General features: G+C 39.1%; 1 protein-coding gene across 1 annotated transcript in view; it reads right to left on the bottom strand.

Annotated features, from left to right (window-relative positions):
- Window positions 1-577: 577 nt before the first annotated feature.
- The window catches only part of ctnnbl1 (catenin, beta like 1), a 177624-nt gene continuing 153695 nt past the window's right edge, over window positions 578-24506 (bottom strand). Inside the window, exon 16 of the mRNA XM_060836293.1 lies at window positions 578-1985. Coding sequence (XP_060692276.1) covers window positions 1897-1985 — 89 coding nt within the window. The 3' untranslated portion in view covers window positions 578-1896. The remainder of the gene's footprint in view (window positions 1986-24506) is intronic.

The following is a 24506-nucleotide window of genomic DNA, read 5'->3' as shown; positions in this document are numbered from 1 at the left end:
ATCTAAATTATTTTGACAAAGGCCTGATGTTAATATTTATTCTTTCCAGTGTTACTTTGTGGCCGGAATGCTGAGGTAGGAACTTAGTTGACTCTAAGATAATTGAAAAAAAATGAGGCACAGGGAAAATACAGCAGGTCAGGCAGCATTCGAGGAGCAGGAGAATTAATGTCTTGGGCATAAGCCCTTCCATCATTCCTCATGAAGGGCTTTTGTCAGAAACATTGACTCTCCTGCTCCTCGGATGCTGCCTGACCTGCTGTGCTTTTCCAGCACCACATTATTTGACTATTGACTCTCCAGTATCCGCAGGTCTCATTTCTCCCTGACTCTAAGGTATGTCCTGTTTATTTGTCCATTCTATTTTGCTAGTTCTCAATTGTTTGATTCTTAACAGACACCTAATCTAGATCTAAGCACCATCTCTATTTTAGTAATACCACAATATGTATGTACTTTGCAGAATATCTGGGTACTTTAGAATGGTCAACAATCCTGCACTTCTATTAAATGGACAAATTCAAATCTTTACATCTATTGTGAACTGCCTCAGCACATTAAAAAAAGATACTGATGCTAGAGTTTTAAATACTTTATTTATAGAAATGCAGGTTTACAAACTTTTGTCTTAAAGGAAGTTCCATCATGAATTAAACTGCAGTGGAAATGCATTTCGATATTCATCACAATTAAAACAGGGTCCCTCTAAAGTTTCATTAAGGTTAACAATTACTCAAAACTTATTGTAAGCAATAAATTGAACACGCAGAAGATAGAGAATTTAGTTTGCAGTTAATGTAGAAACCTACATTTTTTCAGAAAGGAAATAAACAACTCATTCATTTAAAAATAAACAAATATGTTTGTCTGTGGAGACCAATTTTCTCTACACCTTAGTTCACTGCTAAAGTGATGTTGACTTGTCTTTCTACTGGTGCCCAGTGAAGTTAGCTACTTAGTGACTGAATTCTATAGATCATCACAAATGATATTGGTGATACAGATAAACACTGAATGATGAAAATTCAAAGAAAATTGAAAATGACAAAATTATCTCTGTAATTAATCAGCATTTGGAAACAGACAAAAGAAAAGGCAAACAGATTTTGGGTGAGGATCCTTCACTGGAAATTTTCTCTTTTCAGTTTCTGACATGTTTGGTGCAAATGTTCATTTTTTCCCTGGTTTTATTTCTGGTTAGATAATGTAAAATTTCAGGGAAATGTCATTCAAACCATAGGTTAAGACATACATACATCTCAACTACTGATCAGCAGAGCAAAATGTTATTACAATAAGTTCATCTGGTATACAAGATGGAAAGCAACATTTGTATTCACACATGTATTTCACTGAAACACCAAGTGGAATTGCAAGCTTCATAATATGGTTCAATTTTACATATATTTGAGGTGAACAGTTTGTAACAGGTATACTTATATCAAAACAAACACATTGTCTTCAGAAAAATGCAAGTCAGACACTTTAGTTGAATAGTGCACTGACTTCAGTACAAAGTATCAATGGCTGTTTCTACAGATTGTGTGTTGTGTTCTGCATAATGCAATATTGGTTAAAGCTTAGAAAAAATAAGTTTGGTTTTGAAAGGAAATCATTACACAATAGTATTTTATTAGAATGTGTGAAGATGTCTGTTGTAGGAGTGGCAATTTTTAACTGATTAATGTTGTGGTGCTTCATCAGCATTGTCGCTCTTTACTGTGAGGGAAGCAAATTATTCAAACACGTTGCTCAGTCGATTAAAATCCACACCACTGTTGGGTTCCCAGTCTAATAAAATTCAGAGAAGGTTTTGTAGGTCTACCTCAGACTGTAAGCTCGCTATAGTATCTCACAAGACATATTTAACATTCACAGACTAACAATATTGTGTTCTTAAAAATTTTCAAGTAGAGCCAAGATTCTTTTCTGTTCACTTTCTTTAAACTCATCGTTCTTCCCATCGCCAATATTTTCTGCATATTCTGGAAAACAGGTTTTAAAAAATTAAGGATGCAGAGACAGTTATGTTTCAGTTTAAATACCACGTTCATTTCATGATTTAAATGCACTTTCCCTGCAAATCATGTACCATCATTACACAAATGAAGAATACTGAAATATGCAAAATCTCCAAGTGCCATAATGGAAAAAAAATTCAGTACACACTTCAACCTGCAATATACTTTTCTGTATGATTCAAGTAACTTCTTTTCTCTGTTTGAATTCAAATAATAATTGGAAAACATCATAATCAGATTCCTGCCAGTGTTAAATTAAAACAATGGGCAGGATCTTGTCATGGTGTCAGGGGTCTCTCTTGATAGCTAGAGAGATAGGGAGATCGGTGCGCTCTCTTTTCAGGAAGGTCCTCTAAATCATGACAGGTCAGGCAGCATCCAAGGGGCAGGAGAGTCGACGTTTCGGGCATGAGCTCTTCTTCAGGAATCATGCACGAAACGTCGACTCTCCTGCTCCTTGGATGCTGCCTGACCTGCTGCGCTTTTCCAGCAACACATTTTCAGCTCTGATCTCCAGCACCTGCAGTCCTCACTTTCTCCTCTAAATCATGAGCCAATTAGGCAGCAGTGAGCCAGCACTGGAGCATCCCTTGGAATCAAGACTCCATGGGTAAAACTCCTACTGTTTGATGTCTACCAGAGGTGGATAGTTTTTGTAGTTAGTAGCTCTTAGAGGAGGTGTTTTCTAAAGTTTAAATAACAGGATCCCGAATAACACAATGGTCCAGACGATTTGTAAGTAATGCTGGGAAGGTTTTGCATCTGTGAGATTGGCTTTGAGGGCACGAGATGTCTTTCAGTAGGTCTCTTTTCCACGTGTCAAGTCCCTCAACCAGGTAGAGTGCCTTGAGGTACAAATCTAATAAACTGTATAATTTTCATTTAATATTAAATGCTGGGATGGGATGAAAGTGAGTTTCTATGGATGGACGAATGAGCTTGGCATGTTGAATGGGCTACCCCTTCCACAAAACGTTAATGGTGAGTCTACTGTACCGCACGTTTGATTTATGAAATAACTTATATAATAGCTTTTCCACCCTTTGGACATCTATTTAAATGATGCACTATTTTGTCTAAAGTTCACTCAGTTATAACGTGGGAAAAACAGTCAGTCAGTCAGTTTGTACGTAGCAGCAACCATCACCTCACAAACATTGAGAAAGACTAAAAATACCCATCTTAATATTTATTCAAATATAGTGGAAATAATCTAATGAATAGTTGGTGGTTTAAGGTGAGAGATTAACATGTATTTTAATCTAATTTATTTTAGAGTTTGGATTTAGGATTAATGGCATTAAAGTTTTGGTCTATGTGTACAACAAGTTTAACCATTAACTTTGTTAGCACTCTTACCAGTGATGATTTTTTTTTAAAAAAACAGTAATGATGGAGAAGTCTCTGGGCAATGATGAGAATTTGCTTTCATTGGGAGAGTATTAACAGTGGACCAAGTAAACATTAAGGAACATTAGCTTACTTGCTGTTTAGAAGGAGCTGTCATTTGTTAAGTTGCAGAAATCCAGATTGAAGTTAGACATATAAAACAGTTTTCCCTCAAAGACAGAGTTGGGTTCAGAAAATTTAGGAAATAGGTTACCTCAGTGTAAGGACATTAATTGAAAACAGCAGACCAGAAACATTTAGTTAGAATCCTGAAGAATTACCGGAAGCAGAGAAATTTTAAGGTCAGGTGTGAGACTAATCGAGAAAAAAGTTACCAAATTCTCAAGATTAGTGATTGAAAGAAATGGATAAGTTAAACCTATAAGTATGACAGAGCCACAAATGCTCGCTGGTAATTGAGTACTATAAAGTGATAGTATTAGGACAGATGGGATTGCAATTTTACTGTGTTTTGAAATATCAAATTGTACTTTATGTAACATTTATTCTATTCTATGACTGCTTTATTCTATTTTATCTTTTACTTTGGGTAACAAATCCTTTCATTCTTAAAACTGGATACGTAGCATTCTGTGCTTGCGCTTTGGTGACAGAACACCTCAGTAAATTTAAAACAAAATTTGATTTTATTAAGCAGCTTTAGGTCTGGGATCTGATTTGCCAGTAATAACATCAGCTAGGATCAGAACGGTCATATACTATATGTGTTAACCATTATGACAACACACACTCTTGTAAAACATGAATTACCAATCCAACATTCTGCTTAATGTAGCTCTAATTTTCCATCTTATTGCCTTATGAACTGCATTACTGTTATACAGTGACTAAATTTAAAAATATTATATTTTTTGCAAATGTAAAAAGAAATGGATCCAGAGATAAAGGAGGCGGATACATTAGTAAGAGTGAGAAAAAGCTAACACAAACGCTGAAATTTAGCTTTGTGACAAATAAATCCATCAACTCAATCTGTTCAAAGTTGAGGGTGGATGGTGTAGAAAAACAGATTTTAAACAAAAAGCTGGTGGTGCTGAAATGGAGTCAGAGATACGATGAATCAGAACAATATAATTTTGGAAGAAAATGGGCTTTAGGTCTGAGAGGTCTATGTAAACAGGAAATAATTAATTGAATTAATTTGAAGTTCAATGGGACATACCTCTAAAAACATTCATGCTCTCAAGTCCTGCTTGCTAACTCAGTCTCTCAAAGGAAAACAATTAGCATGTAGGTAATAGTAAATAAAGTCTTCCAGAAGTCTGGGAATAAATGGAGAGAAATCTAACAATCTTACAGACAATTTTCCAAACCATAAGACCTGGATCCTCAAGATGAATAATAGCAATTTGATTTTATATCATCTTTGAATTTTATAAAAAAAGTATGGGCCAAGAGATCACTAATGGCCTGTGAAACATGCTGCACCTTTAAATCTGATCTTGAGTTTTAACTCCATTTTCTTACCGACTCTCCAGATTCTTGGGGGAATACCACTAGAGCAGAGAGTTCCAAAGGTTCCTTATTTTGTGTGTTGCTTGATGATTTTACTTCTACCATAATGGAGAAACAAAGCCTCGGGGAAAGATGGGGATGGGTGGGACAGTGTGGAGGGTACCTTGGAGGTGCTATGGTTACTTCTCCAATTATTAGTTGTGGAAAAGAACAGATGTTTTGGAATCAATTGTTGGACAGCAGGTCAGGCAGCACCTGAGGAGCAGGAAAATCAACGTTTTGGACATAAGCCCTTCATCAAGAATTCCTGATGAAGGGCTTATGCCCGAAAGGTTGTTTTCCTGTTCCTCAGATGCTGCTTGACCTGCTGTGCTTTTTTAGCAGCACACTCTCGATTCTAACCTCCAGCACCTGTAGTCCTCACTTTCGCCTGTTTGCATTTGTGCTAAGAGCCTAAATCAAAATGGTGACTGTGATTTCATTACATCTCCCAGAATGACAAACCATACAGTTTTGAGGAACCAATACTAAGTTCAATTTGACAATAATAAATGTATCACTAGGGTATAAAACAATCCAATGATAAATTTAACATGTGCCAAATGAAACAGATTGAAATAAGTGGTGAATCCAAATCAGGGAATGGAATGGCACTATTTGTGGGAGACAATGTATGAAAACATATCAATTTGCATCAGAACTACTGCTAATGAGAAAAAGTAAAAACTCTAGGAGCTTAAAATAAAAGTCAAATACATATTTAATTGGACCAAAAAAACTGTTTAACAAGGACAAATGCATTCAAAAGTAAACTCCAAGGCAATGACTGGATTTCTGGACAAAGGCCCCAAAATAGAGTTTGTTTTTAGCAAACAACTGCAAAACTTCTTACATTTTCTCAATAGGTTTCTAAACCAAACATAGGACAGATCAAAAGACTGAGTACCTGTTGGCTAACAAAGCAGCCATGGGTAAGTACGAGATAACAAAGAGGGTGCAATTGGACACTGTGGAGTGTGATTGTTGGGTATACATAAGTCAGATTTTTGGATGGTCAGGAAATGCCCCCTCCCCTCCTCCTACAGACTTGAAACCAATACTGTAAATACATTTTCCTCATGGATTTGGTTCCTCCTGCATTATTCTACCTGCTGGGATTCTCAAGCCTGAGGAAACCTAACATGCATGAAATTAAATTTAAAAATCCATTTAAATGAGCCAACTTGCGGAGGGATTTGGTCTCAATTGAGGTCTGGATTCAGAATATTAAATCTTTTGTCCTGTATTTTCCTCCTAATTCATTTGTCCTTCCTTACACATCCAATTTGATGGACATAATTTTGCTCTACAAAGTAGTATAACCAAAATTAAGGCTCAGATATCATGCTTGCTTGGACTCACATTGCTATAGAAATGCACTCCGACAGAACTGCTATGAGCAGCCATAAATTTGAGCCACTCTGTTCCATCCTTTCCTCAAATATTGCATCTTTACTCTAAGGTAAGCGCGCTTTTTGAAAATGGTTACTGTATATGCAGCAGCCAAAGTATTCATATTGAACAGTTCATTGAAACTGTAGGGAATCATGAAAGGTGGGACATGATGTGTACAACATAGCATAAGATTTCATATGTATTATACACAAAAGGACTGTTTATTATCTCACTCATCCGATTCATAAAACACATTAAACAGGTATTGTAATGCTTCCTAGTCCTTAAACATATTAGAAACAAATAACAAACTTAATTCTACTATGCCTCTACTAACCAGCTTGGGGAATAATAACAAATTAGCCCATCAGTGCTTAGGCTCCTTTAACACAGATTTCCTCAGTCACTCAACCACCACTTTTCACAGTGGAAACTTACGTCTAACGTTTTCATTCAATTTTAGTGCAGAATATTTGACCAGTGACAAGGTATCTGATTGATTGACAGACAGGAAAGCAGCACAGAACTGAAAATATTAACCTCGATTCGTTTCAGCAACCTTTCATCAGTATTAACTCAAAAGAGAAATCAACTTAAACAGGGACGTTGCCTCTACTTTGTTGATATTCACTTGTAAGGCACAAACAAACTCATGGGAAAAATTGAGACAGCAAAATCTACAAATCTTCTTGAGACTTGCATGAACATAAACTATTTAGCTCCCCAAGTCTGGCAGCCTTCTCATGAATGAGCATAAAACCTAATTAAAAACAAACTTGGCAGAAAGGATCCAAGGAGATCAAACTAACTTCATTAATAAAAGGCTTTAAAATGACTGAAAGAATGACAATATCTCACTGGTGACTTGAGCTGCTGCTGTTCATTCAAAGGCATGAAAGATCACTAAGTTTTGAATACTGAATGAATGAATAATCGATGATTGTATTTTATATAAGTGACAGAACACGGAAAATCTAATTTGCTATGGTATTCAGTTGATGGCAGCTGCATTCTCATACCCACACAATATTCAGATTTTAAAGAAAACCTAATTGCAGTGGTATTTATTTTTAATAATTCACAACTGTAAATAATCCATTCATGTAAGGAATTAAATTGGGAATTTGAATTTATACTTCTAAGTGTGACGCCTGTGATGTCAACAGAAGCATTGGGATAAATGTCACTGTGTAAGTAAGTGAACAATATCATAAGTAATAAGGCCAAATTAGAAACATCTTGGATTAGTTTTACAAACATGGATGAAGTAGTCACTGAAGATGTGATTAATTTAGAATGGCATTATGGTTGGTGCAGACAAGGTGGGCCGAGGTGCCTGCTCTTGTGCTGCACTGTTCTACGTTACTGTGCAACAGCATATGATGGATTGCAGAGACAGGGAAAGATTAAAATACTGAGAAGGTCATTAAAATCAAGCCATTAAAGCAATCATATCATATAAAATAGGTCTCCGCATGGGATGGTGATTTTATATGTATAAAATGTGTTCTGCTGTAAATCTTTAAGATCTGCTGAAATAAAAATCAGATATTACTGCAATTCAAGACACTGGTGCAGCAGAACTTGAGTTCAAACCACGTGATACAATTACTGAAAGTGGCCATCCATCACTGCCCACATGGTGCCCTGTGCTGCCAGGAAAAAAAAGACAGAATAAAGTCACTTCCCACACCTGCACACACTTTTATATAACAGCAGCTGGAATAATTTCAAGGACATACATTTTGAAGGATCTTCAGGCCCTGATTTATGGCTGCCTAACATCACTGGCTGTCTTCCTATACTTGACATTTAAAGTATCAGATTCTACGAGAGATGTTATTTCAAATGGGAACATTTCTGATTTGGAGGGAAGACTAAAGTAATCTGCTGGAAATCCAATAATTGATCAGACAGGCATGTATTTGTATTGGTTACTCACAATACTGTATAATTTTCCTGAGTGGCTGAAGAGGCAGTGACTTAAAATAGTAAATTAACTCACATTATTTTTATACATTTCTGTTTGCAACATTAACCAGTTTAACTTAAATGGGGTTAACACCTATAAAAATAGTGACAGAAAATCATGTAGCTCATTGACCTTTAGTACTTAATGCTGCTAACGAGTAAATGAGAGAACCTCGATTGCAATTCAACTTTAAATATGGTCTGTAGAAAATGGGTCACAATTTTAATATCCTGCGATAGTCCTGCCCTGTGGGTTAGAGTAGGGAAAGTAAACAACGTTTGGACCAGCATTACTGTCAAATGCTATTACAAGGTTTAAGTTAACTTATTGAAGTCTAACATAATTCATAAATATTAAAGTAAATTTGGAAACAAAAAAAAATTTATTGAGGAGCACAACGGTACCTTGGTGTCATTTTTGCTTTTTACTGGTTCTTATGTTATAACAGGCCTTAAGAACATTTTTCTCATACTAAGTTATTCAAGTGTTGTATCAAAAAACATCCAGCCTCGTGCGACTGTCTGCGTGGAGTTTGCACATTCTCCCCGTGTCTGTGTTGGTTTCCTCCGGGTGCTCCGGTTTCCTCCCACAATCCAAAGATGTGCAGGTCAGGTGAACTGGCCATGCTAAATTGCTCATAGCGATAGGTGCATTAGATGGGGAATGGGTCATGGGTGGGTTACTCCTCGAAGGGCCTGTTTCCACACTGTAGGGAATCTAATCTAATCTAATGATTGAACATAAATTGGAATTAAATTTACCCACTATCATTGATGAAATACGCACAATCTCCAGCTCAAAAGTAGATAGTGCATGCAGACAGAAACATCAGTTTTATACGTTGCTAATTTTCGTGGATTTGTGCAGTCTAGGGAGATACACCAAGTATTATAGACACACAGGGAGTTTCACATGGGGGAAGGAGGTGCGGAGAGAGAAAGATGTGTGAGTGTGACCTGAAGAGGAACAGATTAATTTTTAAATTAGGTTCAAGAGGTTACAGCCTACCCATTTGAAAAGCCAACTCTCAGATGTAATCTTTTTATGGAAATCTTTGCATATGAAACTAAAGGATACATCAAGAGCTTTAATTGATTTAATATCATCATCATTAGTTTCCTCACTCCTATTCCTGCTCACATGCTTTTGTGGCTAATTATCAATTGCGTTTTGGAAAACCAAATCAACACATTCAGCAGACTCCCCTTTATCTACCCAAGAAGTAAAGCCCCCTCAAAAAGCTCTAGTCAACCTGTCAAACATTACTGCCCTGGTATAGAAGCAAACTGTGCAAAGTCCATTGTTAACATGTCCTTAACAATATCTATTTCAATATTGTTCAGAGATTTTATGTCAAGTCAATTGGTTTGTTGTTTCCTGTTTTCTCTCTTCCTAATTTCTTGAATATCGGTGTTACACCTAGTAATTGTCAATTGCCTGGGACCGCCTTCAGCTGCTTCTTGATATCACAAGGAGTGAGTTGAAGTGACTGAAGGTTGGCCTGCATGACACTGGGGATCTCTGGAGGAGGCCAAGATAGATCATCCACTTGTTGTAAAAGATTGTTGTAAATGCTCCAGCCATATCTTTTGCACTGATGAACTGTGCTTCCCCATCACCGTGGATGGGGATATTTATGGCGCTGCCTCCTCCAATGAGTTGTTTAATTGTCCACCAATCACAGCTGGATGTGGCAGGACTACAGAGCTTAGATCTGATCAGTTGGTTGTAGGATTGCTTAGCTCTATCACTTGCTGCTTGGCTCACAAATAGTCTTATTTTGCTGGACACCTCATACTTAGATATGTCCTGGTATGACTTCTTGCATTCTTCAATGAACAAGAGTTGACCCGCTGGCTCTTGTTAATTGTACAGTAGGGGATATGCCAGGCCATGAGGCTGCAGCTTAGGTTGGACTGCAATCTGCTGTTGTTGATTGCCTAATCTACTCGTAGATGTCCAGTCTTGAGTTGTTAGATCCGTTCCAAGTCTATCCCATTTAGCAGTGATATAGCATCACACAATGTTTCATTGGAATGCAGATCTTTTCAGAGCTCAGGAATGAAATAGGATGGTGACTCGTTGAATAGCAAAATTTGAAGAGACCAAAAGATGAAGGGGTAGGGTGGTGACAGAGGAAGCCAAACAAAATTAGAATAGTGGTTGTCACAGCAATTGAGGTTAACATGCATTCTAGTGAAAGAAAAGTTCAGATGAGAGCATTAAACTGATAACATTCACTTGATGATGTTTGTGTCCTTGTCTTTCCCTTTAAGAGAACTGAATTTGATGATCGAGCCATTAACCCGAGGCACAGGGTCCATATGTGGAGAGATAAGTAAAACTCCACAGATCTTTTGAGAAAATCGTGAAAATCAAAAATATGTGGCATGACATTTAGATAATGCATGGATTTTCAGATATTCTGAGACGAGTCCGAAATAAATTGGTTCTACGAAAGGGAAAATGCATTGAAAAATGAGTTTCAATCATGTGCACCTACTTGAGAAATAGTATGGCATGAAATGGTTAATGTGTCCAGTAAAGTGAGAAAACATCTTTATTTATGAGACAATAACACCTACTCCCTAGAGAAAATGACTGTAAAACAATTGGGATAAAGAGCGGAATTGCAAGAAGCAAGCAGAATTTAGATTTAAAACAATCAAGGACTTCGAGATTGGAAATGTGGAATGTTTAAGTCCATGTATGGTGTTATTTTACTGTTATTAAGGACGGTGATCTGTGGATAGATAACAGGAAGGTAACAAACCAAATTAAGGATCATAGATCTGAATATATAATGTTCAGAGGGTATGATAGAATATAGTGAATTTCAGAACAAGTTATGGAAACCGATTAACAGAATGAAAATACAAATAAAAACAATCTCAGCAGATCATCACACAAATATCAAGAGGAGAGGAATAGTGTGCTTGAGTGAAGTTCATGGAGAGAATTCTTTGAGAGATTCTTTGAGGAAGTAACGAGCAGGTTAGACCAAGGAGAGCAAATGGATATTATCTACCTGGATTTCAAGAAGGCCTTGGTCAAGGTGCCACACAGGAGGCTACTGAGTAAGATAAGGGCCCATGGTGTCAGAAGCAAGGTATTAGCATGGATAGAAACTTGGTTGTCTGGAAGAAAGCAGCGAATGGGAATAAAAGGGTCCTTCTCAGGATGGCAGCCAGTGACAAGTGATATTCTGCAAGGCTCAGTGTTGGGACTGCAACTTCTTACTTTATACATTAACAATCTAGATAAAGGAACTGAAGGCATTCTGGCTAAGTTTGCAGATGAGATAAAGATAAAGAGGGACAGGGAGCATCAAAGAAGCAGGGAGGCTGCAGAAGGATTGGACAGGTTAGGAGAGCGAGCAAAGAAGTGACAGGTGGAGTACACCGCAGGACAGTGTGAGGTCATGCACTTTGGTAGGAAGAATAGAGACATGGACCATTTTCTAAATGGGGAGAAAATTCAGATGTCTTCAGTGTAAAGAGACTTGGGAGTTCTAGTCCAGGATTCTTTCAAGTTAAACTTGCAAGTTGAGTCAGTAGTTAGGAAGTGCAATGATGGCATCTATTTTGTGACGACTTGAATATAAAAGCAAGGATATACTTCTGAGGTTCTATGAGGCCCTGGTCAGACCATATTTGGAGTATTGTGTGCAGTTTTGGGCCCCATATCTCAGGAAGGATATACTAGCCCTGGAGCATGTTCAGAGGATGTTCATGAGAATGGTCCCAGGAATGAAAAGCTTAATTTATGAGCAACATTTGAGGACTCGGTTTATACTTGGAACTTAGGAGGAGGAGGGGGGAACTAATTGAAACTTATAGATTACTGAATGGCCTGGACAGAGTAAATGTTGGCAAGATCTTTCCATTGGCAGGAGAGACTAGGACCAGAGGGCACAGCCTTAGAGTAAAAGGAAGACCTTTTAGAATGGACATAAGGAGAAAGATCTTCAGTCAGAGTGGTAAATCTATGGAATTCACTGCCACAGAAGGCTGTGAAGACAAAGTCATTGAGTACATTTAAGTCTGAGATAGTTAGGCTCTTGAGTACCAAGGGTTACAGGGAGAAAGTGGGAGAATAGGGTTGAGAAACTTATCAGCCATAATTGAGTGGTGGAGCAGACTCAATCAGCTGAATGGTCTAATTTCTGCTCCTATGTCTTATGATCTTATTGCGTGGTGGAATTGCGAAGGAATTGCGAAGGAGATGGAGTAATGGAGTTATTTACAGATGGATCGAGAAAATATTATGAGGGACCGCTCCGCACTGTGTGGGCTGTAGTAGGCATTGAGGGAGACTTGAAAATAGGAGAGCGAATCCTTGGAACAAATTCAGGTCAAGCAGCAGTATTAATAGCACTGACAAGTGCACTGAAGTTAGCCAGGGTTGAGAGAGTTACCATATACATAGATAGCAGGTACACTTCTAGCATAGCCCATGATTATATGATGGCCTGGGCTCTGGAGGGTATATCACCTAGTCCAGGTTAAAGATTTAGTGGAAGCAGTAAACCTGCCCAGGAATTAATATTAAGGAAAACACTGTACCCAGAACGAGAATGACTGTGGGTAAACCCAAGATTGAGTGTGGAAAAATTGGATATTGTTGTTGAAAGTGATGGTGAAATTAGTTTCTAATGCAGGAAAGAATTCAAAATATGGCTGATAAAAATCTATGAACAGATAGCAGCAGAGACGGTTATCTTGCAAGACCTTACGAATATTGTCAGCACCGTTTCCTCCACTATTTTATGTCTGTGTACCAAGAGAAAGTTGGAGTTACCTATGAGCCGGATATTGTGGACAAAGGAGTAGGACCCAAGGGTACAGTGAGAGAAAAAAATCAATAGGTTCATTTCCCCCAGTGAAGTTAAAGAAGTCCTTTGTGAAAATTGAATTGGTATCACAGAGAATTACCGTAACAGTTTTAGCCACCACTTGGAACACTGGATCAAGTAAGAAGGATACATAGGCACCTTCCAGCCACATTTAACATTTCAAAAACATCACCTGAAGATCAAGAGTGTGTGGCATGATCTTGGAAAACTGATGCAGTGATGGTTGTTACATCTTAACTTGCAGGAATGCATAGTGAAAATGCACTGAAGCATGGGCCTCACATATGTACAGCTACTTGAAGAAATTAGTGTGGCCTGGAAGAGCACAAAAACATATTTTAAATGATAAAATACTGACACATAATTCATAGAGGAACTGACTTTTGGTATGGGTGAGAAAATTGCAATCGAAGACAGAAAGGGAATATACTGAAGCAATATCCACAAGATTTAAGAGTAAAGGAAGAGCAAGAGAATCTTTTAACTCCATGCACAATCTGTCGCCAGTTAAACATAAGTATGTATAAATCAGCTTGTGATCGATAAACATGTATGTGCTTATGAGAGATCTTGATTAAGGGGTGGATGTACTGGTAGGTTCAACAATGATATCTTCAAAACATACCATCAAGGGTGAATCAATAAAGATTAATTGGATATGACAATGAGCAATTTTAAAAAAAGGTGGTGAAGTAGGCAAAGAGCCAGGAAAACAGGTATTATTGACTAGGTTAGTAAGATATAGTCCAGCTTAAGTGGGGTAGCAGGGTGGCTCAGTGGTTAGCATTGCTGCCTCAAGTGATTCCCATCTCCGGGTGATTGTCAGTGTGGAGTTTGCACATTCTCCCAGTATCTGCATGGGTTTGCTCCAGGTGCTCTGGTTTCCTCCCACAAACCAAAGATGTGCAGGTCAGGTGAATTGGCCATACTAAATTGCCCATAGTGTTAGGTACATTAGTCAGGGATAAACATAGGTTGAAGGAATGGGTCTGGGTGGATTACTCTTTGGAGGGTCGGTGTGGACTTGTTGGGCCGAAGGGTCTGTTTCCACACTGTAGGGAATCTAATCTAATTAACGCTTGGGCCGAGTGTCAAAAGTGAAGAACTGTATTAATTGCCCATGGTTGAATATAATAAAATTGCGAGACAATCGAAGGAAATTCTAGCTGATGAGAACAATCTGATTTGAAATTTCTGATTTTTATATGAAATAACCAAGGAAAGCTTGACCTACCTGTGCTGAGGCTTTTAAAATAACTAATTAGACACATATTTTTGTACGAATAAGTTAAATTTATTAGATATTGGGAAATTAAAATTCAGAAGGCAGTTAGCCTGGGATGCAGAGACATTCTTGAAGAAACACTTTTCTCTATCAGCAGGAAGATTAGAGCAACAAAAAGGTCTAAACAAGATAACGTCAGAGTACTGAGACACAAATAACGTAGCAACAAGGGGCAGGAACAATTTTGAAACAGGGTCACAATGGCTCGAGAGAAGAAACAATCGCCACTTTGCATGTCAGGTAAGAGTGAAGTTGTTCCATAAATGATTAGCTTGGTCAAAAAATCATAGTAGATTTAACAACGTATAACTTTATACGTAACTTTATATTAGAGCTGATATTACAACTATTGTAATAATTGGTAGAAATGAACATCCTTCCTTATCTTCTGTACTCAGATCAGTAAGGGATATGAATTGCATTACTAAATTTGCACAAATTGATCTCTATTTGGAGCTCTTTCCCCACACGTGTGGGAGGGGCCAGAGACCACTCCAAATCTGGCTTTTATGTGGGGGTCCAGTTGCCCTTAATTACAGCAGAGATTGGAGGTCAGTGGCACTCTACTTTTCCCAGTAAAGTACAGGATATTTATATATACAGTGGTGACCCTGGAATCAGAATGCCCTATTGTTTGAACAAATTGGAATCTGAACAATTATTTTGAGAAAATTTTGCCCTATGATTTATGAAGGGGAAATCATGCTTGACTAATCTGCTGGAATTTTTTGAGGATGCAACTCTGAAGATGGACAAGGGAGATCCAGTGGATGTAGTGTAACTGGACTTTCAGAAAGCCTTTGAGAAAGTCCCACATAGGAGGTTAATGAGCAAAATTAGGGCGCATGGTATTGGGGGCAAAGTACTGATTTGGATTGAAAGTTTGTTGGCTGACAGGAAACAAAGGGTAGTGATAAATGACCCCCTTTCAAAATGGAATGTGGTGACCAGTGGGGTACCGCAGGGATCAGTGCTGGGACCGCAGCTTTTTACAATATATATTAATGATATAGAAGATGGTATTAATAGTAACATTAGCAAATTTACTGATGATACAAAGCTGGGTGGCAAGGTGAAATGTGAGGAGGATGTTAGGAGACTACAGGATGACCTGGACAGGTTAGGTGAGTGGACAGATGCATGGCAGATGCAGTTTAATATGGATAAATATATGGTTATCCACTTTGGTGGTAAGAACAGGAAGGCAGATTACTACCTAAATGGAGTTAAGTAAAGGGGCAGTACAAAGAGATCTGGGTGTTCTTGTACACCAGTCAATGAAGGCAAGCATGCAGGTACAGCAGGTAGTGAAGAAGGCTAATAGCACGCTGGCCTTCATAACAAGAGGGATTGAGTATAGAAGCAAAGAGGTTCTTCTGCAGCTGTACAGGGCCCTGGTGAGACTGCACCTGGAATATTGTGTGCAGTTCTGGTCTCCAAATTTGAGGAAAGACATCCTGGCTATTTTTGGAAGTGTAGTGTAGGTTCACGAGGTCAATTCCTGGAATGGCGGGACTATCTTATGTTGAAAGATTGGAGCGACTGGGCTTGTATACCCTTGATTTTAGAAGACTGAGAGGGGATCTGATTTGAGATGTATAAGATTAAAGGATTGGACACTCTGGATGCAGGAAACATGTTTCCTCTGATGGGTGAGTCCCGAGCCAGAGGACACAGCTTAAAAATAAGGAGTAGGCCATTTAGGACAGAGATGAGGAGAAACTTCTTCACCCAGAGAGTGGTGGCTGTGTGGAATGCTCTGCCCCAGAGGGCAGTGGAGGCCCAGTCTCTGGATTCGTTTAAGAAAGAGTTGGATAGAGCTCTCAAAGGATAGTGGAATCAAGGGTTATGGAGATAAGGCAGGAACAAAATACTGATTGAGGATGATCAGCCATGATCATAATGAATGGTGGTGCAGGCTCGAAGGGCAGAATGGCCTACTCCTGTACGTATTGTCTACTGTCTATTTTCTATTGTCTTATGGCCTTAAAAACTTGCGAATAGTTTAGAAATTAGTACTTGAGCACAAAACTTCAACACTATTTTAGAACAGATTTGTGTTGATCCCTATACATCGCAAGAAATGGATAATGGTAATTAATAGTTATTCTTTATTTTGCTCACCTCTCCAATTTCTTTCTCTTGCCCTACATCGTTACCTCAGAGTACAACAGGATCTTGATCAGATGGGCCAATGGACTGAGGAGTGGCAGATGGAGTTTAATTTAGATAAATGTGAGATGCTGCATTTTGGAAAGGCAATTCAGGGCAGGACTTAAACACTTTATGGTAAGGATCTGGGGAGGGTTGCTGAACAAAGATCTTCGGGTGCAGGTTCATAGTTCCTTGAAAGTGCAGTCTCAGGTACAGAGGATATTGAAGGGGGCACTTGGTCAGAGCATCGAGTATATGAGTTGGGAACTCATGCTGCGGCTATACAGGACACTGATTAGGCCACTTTTGGAATACTGCATGCAATTCTGGTCTCCTTCCTATCGGAAGAATGTTATGAAACTTGCAAGGGTTCAGAAAAGATTTACAAGGATTGGAGGGTTGGAGGGTTTGATCTATAGGGAGAGGCTGAATAGGCTGGGGCTGTTTGCCTTGGAGCGTTGGTGGCTGAGGGGTGACTTCGTAGAGGTTTATAAAATCATGAGGGGCATGGAAAGGATAAATCAACAAGGTCTTGTCCCTATGGTTGTGGAGTCTAGAACTAAAGGTTTAGGGTGAGGGGCAAAAAATTTAAAAGGACTTATAGGGCAAGTTTTTCACGCAAAGGGTGGTGCATGTATGGAATGAGCTGCCAGAGAATGAGCTGCAGTGGAGGCTGGGACAATATTTAAAAGGCATCAGGATGGGTATATTAATAGGAAGAGTTTACAGGGATATGGGCCAAGTGTTGGCAAATGGCACTAGAATAGCTTGGGATATCTGGCTGGTATGGGTGAGTTGGACCGAAGGGTCCGTTTCTGTACTGTACATCTTTATAATCTTTAAGCAAACACTGACACATCTAAGATAGTGCATCTTGGATCATAACCCACTTCCAAAATGTTGGCCAAGAACCTGAATAGTCAATGTTGGCAAGATATTTCAACTTATGCACACTACAATCGAAATTGATGTTGGTTCTTGTTTGACTTTCTCCATTTGCTTCAATGGAGAAAACCGTTCAGTTGTACAGAAACAGCCCCTAGATCTGTCTGGATGCTTTCCATTTAAGGATTTTTAAGTTATTTCAAAGTTGATATACTTTTCCAAAAATCTCTGTGAAACCGTATGCATTTCAGAGACTGCTGGACATTTGCCAAGCTATCACCTACCAATATTGATTTTGTGCACTTAAATTTATTAAATTGAATTTCAAAATATAGTGCTGCAGACAATCGTTTTTATGACGTAGTCAGGGAACCTAAAAATGCAGTTGGACTAATGTTTGAATACCTAATTTTATGGTGAGCAATTAAAAGGTATGTTCAGAGCACACCTGCATCAAGTTTCTTCTTAAATAAAGAATTTCCAGTTCACTAAAACTTGAGCAATAGGCCATTAAATTTAATTAAATTCTGGGAAGCTCAGCAGTACAGTGTTAAATTTGACCAAGCCAAAAAAAGCAGAAAAATAGGATAGTAATTTTAGACAAAGGTTGTGCAGAAAGGAGCTTGATACATGCCAAGGTCTTTACCTGGCTTACATCCTTATTTTTGAAACTGTGCCCAATGCAGGGAAAATAAAATGTTTTAGGTCTACTTCTTTAAGGCAACTGCAAAATCATGAATACTTACAATTTCACATAGTTATCTCAGCAATGTATTTATTAGTAAATTGAACTTGGTTTTGTGCTAACCACTGGATGGAAGTCGTTTTTAATTAATTAACATGGTGAAAAGAAAGAGCTAAAAATTAGATGTTGCAACTTTTAACATGGCTGCAGATCTGTTCAAAAATGGGGCCCAACTGAAGCAGCGTTCATATACTGAAGGAAAGGATTAAATAAATATTTTTAAAAATACCAGACCAAAATGGTCAATATCATGACTTAGATGCACTCCTCTCATGTATAAAACTGTAAGTGGCCATTATGTGTTTGGAAAAAAAAAATCAATATTGTAAGAAGTAGAATATTGGAATAGTTTTCATGTATATTTCAGAAAGGAGGCAATATGTTACTGGACTAGTAAACTAGAGGGACCAGGATACTGTTGTGCTGATTGGCTCATAGATCAGTATACTGCTTTTGTTAACACCACTTGGAGAATGCATCAAGGGTGGGAAGGGCACAGAATATACTCTGGGTGGGGGCTTCAACATCTATCACAAACAGTGGCTTGCAGCATCACAACTGATTGAGCTGGCCTACTTCTAAAGGACATGGCTGTTAGTGTGTCTATGGGAAATGCTGAGAGAACCAACAAGACAGAAAAGCCAACTTATCTTAATCTTCTTCATTTTACCACTCACAGATGCATCTGTCTTTGATAGCATTGGTAGCAGTGACCAGTGAAGTTCTGACTTCACATCAACGTACCTTCCATTCAGTTGCGTGGCACTATCACCATGCTACAAAGGACAGACATCAAGTAGATCTAGTAACTCAAAAACGGATATCCACAAGGCTCCACGGGCATCAGCAGCAGGACAGTATTCAACTGTAATCTGGAACTTCAAAGTTTGGTATATTCCCCATTCTACCATCAAGCTAGACAACCAACCCTGATATAAAGAAGAGTGCAGGAGGCATGGCAGGAGCAACACCAAACATTAATGCCTAAAAGTAAGGTATCAACCTGACGAAGTTACAAAACAGAACTACTTGCATGCTAAACAGGGCTAAGTGATCCCTGATCACATTTAAGATGTGCAGCCTGGCTGCAACCAACCATGAATAATGGTGATCAGATAAACAACTAGCAGGAGAAAGAAGCCCAACAAATATTATAAGAACATAAGAAATGGGAGCAGGAGTAGTTCATTTGGCCCTTCTAGCCCGTTCCGCCATTCAATCAGATCATCGCTTATCGTGGCCTCAGTTCCACTTACCCGCCCTCTCACCATAACACTTAAATCCTTTACTGTTCAAAAAATCTTAGCTTTAAAAACATTTACTGAGGAAGCCTCAATTACTTCATGAGGCAGGGAATGCCACAGACTCACAACTGTCTGGGCGAAAGTTCCTTCTCAGTTCCATCCTAAATCTGCTGCCCCTAATTTTGAGGCTATGCCCTCTTCTCTTAGTTTCACCCGCCAGCAGAAACATCCTCTCGACTTCTATCTTATCTATTCCCTTCATAATTTTATATGTTTCAGGAAGATCCCCCCCACTCATTCTTCTAAATTCCAACGAATATAATCCCACTCTACTCAGTCTCTCCTAATAAGCCAACCCCTTCAACTCCAAACCAACCTCTTGAACCTCCTCTGTATCCCCATTATTGTCATTATATCCTTTCTCAAGTAAGGAGACCAAAACTGCATCCAGTACTCCAGGTTTGGGCTCACTAGCACCCTGTACAGCTGCAACACAACCTCCTTGTTTTTAAACTCAATCCTTTTAGATCCCCCATCTTCAACAATGATGAAGCACTGTACCTGAGTGTGAAAGATAAAGCTGAAGCTTTTGCAGCTATATTCAGCTAGAAGTGCAAAGTGGATGATCCACCTTTACCTCCTCTTGAGTTTCCTAGTATCACAGATCACTCTTTCATCAACTCAATTTACTCCATGTGATACTACACTGCAAAGGCTAGGGGCCATAATGACATTCTGGAAATAGTACTGAAGACTTGTGCTCCAAAACTAGTCATGTCCTTTGCAACACCAGTGAGATGTCTGCAGTTATGGAAAAGTAATTGCCCAGATATGCCATGTGCACAAAAGACAAAAGAATCCTAACCTGCCCAATTAAGCTGTATCAAGTTATGCTCAATCTGTGAAGTGATGGAGTTTCTTGTTCAGCAGGAAACTGCTTAGTGACACTCAGTTTGGATTCTGCCAGGGGCGAAGAGTTGCTGACCTCATCAGTCTTGGTCCTAACATGGACAAAGGAATCAACCTCCAGATATGAGGGGAGTGACTACTCTTGACATCAAAATTGCATTTGACTGAGTTAGCATCAAGGAGCCCTAACAGAATTAGTCAATGGGAATTAGGACAAAAGCTCTACAGTTGGGATGGCACACTGGCTAGCGATTAGCATGGCTGCCTCCCAGCACCAGGGATCCAGATTTGATTACTGCCTTGGGTGAGTGTGTGTGTAGTTCGCATATTCTCCCTGCGTCTGTGTGTGTTTCCACCAGATGTTCTGGCTTCCTCCCACAGTACAAAGATGTACAGGTTAGGTAGACTGGTAAATTGCTTGGTCGTGTCCAGGGATATGTAGGCTAAGTCGATTAGCCATGGGAAATGTCCGATTAGGGGGATTTGGCGTGGGGTCGTTCTGGGTGGGATGCTCTTCAGAGGGTTGATGCAGATTTGATTAGATTAGATTCCCTACAGTGTGGAAACAGGCCCTTCGGCCCAACCAGTCCACGCAGACCCATTTCCCCTCTGACTAACGCACCTATTACTATGGGTAATTTAGCATTGGCCAATTCACCTGACTTGCACATCTTTGGACTGTGGGAGGAAACCGGAGCACCCGGAGGAAACCCACGCAGACACGGGGAGAATGTGCTAACTGGGCCAAATGGCCTCTTTCTGCACTGTAGGGGTTCTATGATTCTATTTTATAGTTGGAGGAACAACGAGCAAAAGGAAAATACTTTTTGGTTTCTGAAGGGATATCATTTCTGTGCAGGGGCATCACTGCATGAGTTCTATCGAGCATTATCCATGGTCAACGGTCTTGGCTGCTTCATCAGCCATTTTTCCTACATAAGGTCAGAAGTGAGAATGTTTGCTGATGACCGCACAATGTTCAACACTGCTCATTATTTTTCAGGCACTGAAATAGCCTACATCCATGTGTAGTAACATCTGACAAATATCCAGGAGTGGTCTGATAAGAAATGTAATATTTGTGTGTCGGTAAAAATAAGTACAGCAGAATGCTTTTCAGCTCTTCGAACCTGTTCTGCCATTCAACAGGATCATGGCTGATCCAACATTCCTCATGTCCACTTTCCTGCCCTTTCCCTCGATTCCCCTGTGGAACAAGAATCTATCTCAGACTTAAATTTACACGAGGACTCTGCCCTAACAGCTCACTGTGGCAATGAGTTCCAAAGACATTCAATTCTCAGAGATGAAATTCTTCCTCTTCTCAGTTTTAAACTAGTGGTCCTTTTTTTCTGATGCTGTGCTGTCTGGTCTTAGACTCAATCATGAGGGGAAATATCATTTCAGCACTTTTAAAATATTTATTCATGAGATGTGGCCTGTCCCTAGTTACCCTTGATAAGGTGCTGGTGGAGCTGCCTTCTTGAACTGCTGCAATCCATATGCTGTATATTGACCCACATTTCCCTTAGGGAGTGAATATCAGGATTTTCACCCAGCAACATGAAGGAATGATGATAAATTTTCAAGTCAAGATGGTGAGTGACTTGGAGGGAAATTCTAAGGTGCTGATATTCCCATGTATCTGTTGCCTTTGTCTTTCTAGTGGAAGTGGTCATGGGTTTGGAAGATATTGTCTAAGGATATTTGGTGAATTTCTGCAGTGCACCTTGTAGATGGTACACAATGCAACTTGTGAGCATCAGTGTTGAGGGTGTGGATGTGGTGCCAATCCTTGTAAAGCCCCTTAAGGATCTTGTATGCCTCAATGAGATCACCTCTAATTCATCTAAACTCCAATAAAGCTGGTTCTGTTTAGCCTTTGTTCATAAACAATCACTCCATATCAGAGATCATCCCAATGAACCTTCTCTGAAATGCCTCCAATGAAATATCTTTCCTTAAATAAGGACCAAATTTGGTCATAGTACTTAGATATGGTTTCACCAGTACTTAGTTAGTTACAGAAGGACTCTCATACTCCAACCTCGTAAATTAAGGGCCAACATTCCATTATCATTCCTGATTACCTGTGCGCTAGCTTTCTGTGTTTGGTGCACAAATATCCTCAAGTGCTTCTGTATTGAAATTCTCTGCAGTGTTCTCCATTTAAATAATATTCTAGTCTTTTGTTCTCCCTTTCAAAATGACTTTACATTTTCTCACATTGTATTCCATTTGCCAACTTTCTGCCCACTTGCTTAACTGACCAATATCTTTATGTAACCTTGATTTGGAAATGCCGGCGTTGGACAGGGATGTATAAAGTTAAAAATCTCAACACCAGATTATAGTCCAACACGTTTAATCGGAAGCACTAGCTTTCGGATGAAGGAGCAGTGCTCCGAAAGCTAGTGCTTCCAATTAAACCTGTTGGACTATAACCTGGTGTTGAGATTTTTAACTTTCTGTAACCTGTTGGCATCCCTTTTACAACCTGCCTTTGCGCCTGTTTTTATGTTGTCTCAAATTTGGCTACATTTGTTTTCTTCCTCGAAGTCATTAATACATATTCTAACAGTTACAATCCCAGCACTTACTCCTTTGGAACCCCACTGGTTACAGGTTGCCAAACTGAGAAAGAATCTCTTATCCTCACTCACTGCTCCCTGCTCATCAGCCAATTCTCTAACCATACCAATATACCAACTCCAACAACACCATAGCTCTCATCTTATAACTTAACATTTTGTCAGCTATCTTGTCAAATATCTTCTGGAAGCCAAAAAACACATCTACTGGTTCCCCACTAAATATTCTGGTTGAAACTTCTTCAACAAACTAATAAGTTAGCCAGACACAATTTCTCTTTCATCAAGCCATACTGACTCTTCATAACTGATTATGATTTTCCAAATGTTCTGCCATTAATTCCTTTATAATTAATTCCAGTACTTTTCCAACGATAGATGTTAGGCTAACTAGCCACTAGTCACCTGCATTTTGTTTCCCCCCACCCCACCTTTCTGAATAGGGTGCACATTGGCAGTTTCCAATCTTCTGTTACTTCTCCAGAATCCAATATCATTTGGAAAATTACCAACCAATGCATCCACTATCTCTGTAATGGCCTCTTTTAAGATGTTGGGACGTCAGCTATCAGGGCCAAAGGACTTATTTGCTTCAGCCCCATTAGTTTGTCTAATACTACTACTTTTATGATGGTGACAGTACATGATTCCTCCCCTGAAATCTTTTATATGAACGGAATGTTTGAAGTGTCTTCCACCATTAATACTGATGCAACATTTCTGTTTAACTCCTCTACCATTTCCTCGTTTCCCAAAATCATCTCTCCAGATGCATTTTCCAAGGAGCTTATGTTCACTTTGACCTCTTCCTTTTATACGTCTAAAGACCTTATTGTCAATTTTTATATTCTTTGCTAGTTTGTTCTTAGAAACAAAATCTTCTTAGTCTTCCTTTGCTGGATCCAGAATTTTTCCCCAGTCTTTCAGGTTATCACTGACTTTAATCTGCTGAAAGGCTTTTCTTTCAAGTTAACACCCTCCAAACTTCCTTGATTAACCATAGTTGGTTTATCAGTCTTCAAATCTTTTCTCCTTACTGGGATATACTTTAGCCCAGTGTCATGAATTACCTCCTTTAATATCTGCCACTGCTGGTTTCCAGTCTTTCCTGCTAATCTCTTCGCCCAATTCTTTTGAACTAACTTTATCCTCATTTCATTGTAATTCCCTGTAAGTTAAACCCAGTTGTCTCTGATCCACATTTCTCCCTCTTGAAGTAAATATTAAATTCAATTACATTATGATCACTACCTCCTGGCGGATGTTTTACGAAGACAGCATTTAGTAAACCTGCCTCATTACCAGATCAGGATCACCCGTTCCCTGTTTGACTCCTTGGCATATTGCTGCAGAAAACTTTCCCTAATGCGCTCTACGAATTTATTGTCCTAGCTACCCTTTCCAATTTGATCAGTAGCATGAGTCAGGTGGAGCCTGTTCCATTGGAACAGCTCCTCCTTCCCCAATCCTGGTGCCAATGTACCATGAACTTAAACCCATTTCTCCCATACCAATCTTTGAGCCATGTGTTTATCTGTTTAATCTT

This window comes from Hemiscyllium ocellatum, chromosome 15, assembly GCF_020745735.1.
Source record: "Hemiscyllium ocellatum isolate sHemOce1 chromosome 15, sHemOce1.pat.X.cur, whole genome shotgun sequence".
Classification (NCBI taxonomy): domain Eukaryota; kingdom Metazoa; phylum Chordata; class Chondrichthyes; order Orectolobiformes; family Hemiscylliidae; genus Hemiscyllium; species Hemiscyllium ocellatum.
This window is presented reverse-complemented; position numbering and strand designations above follow the sequence as displayed.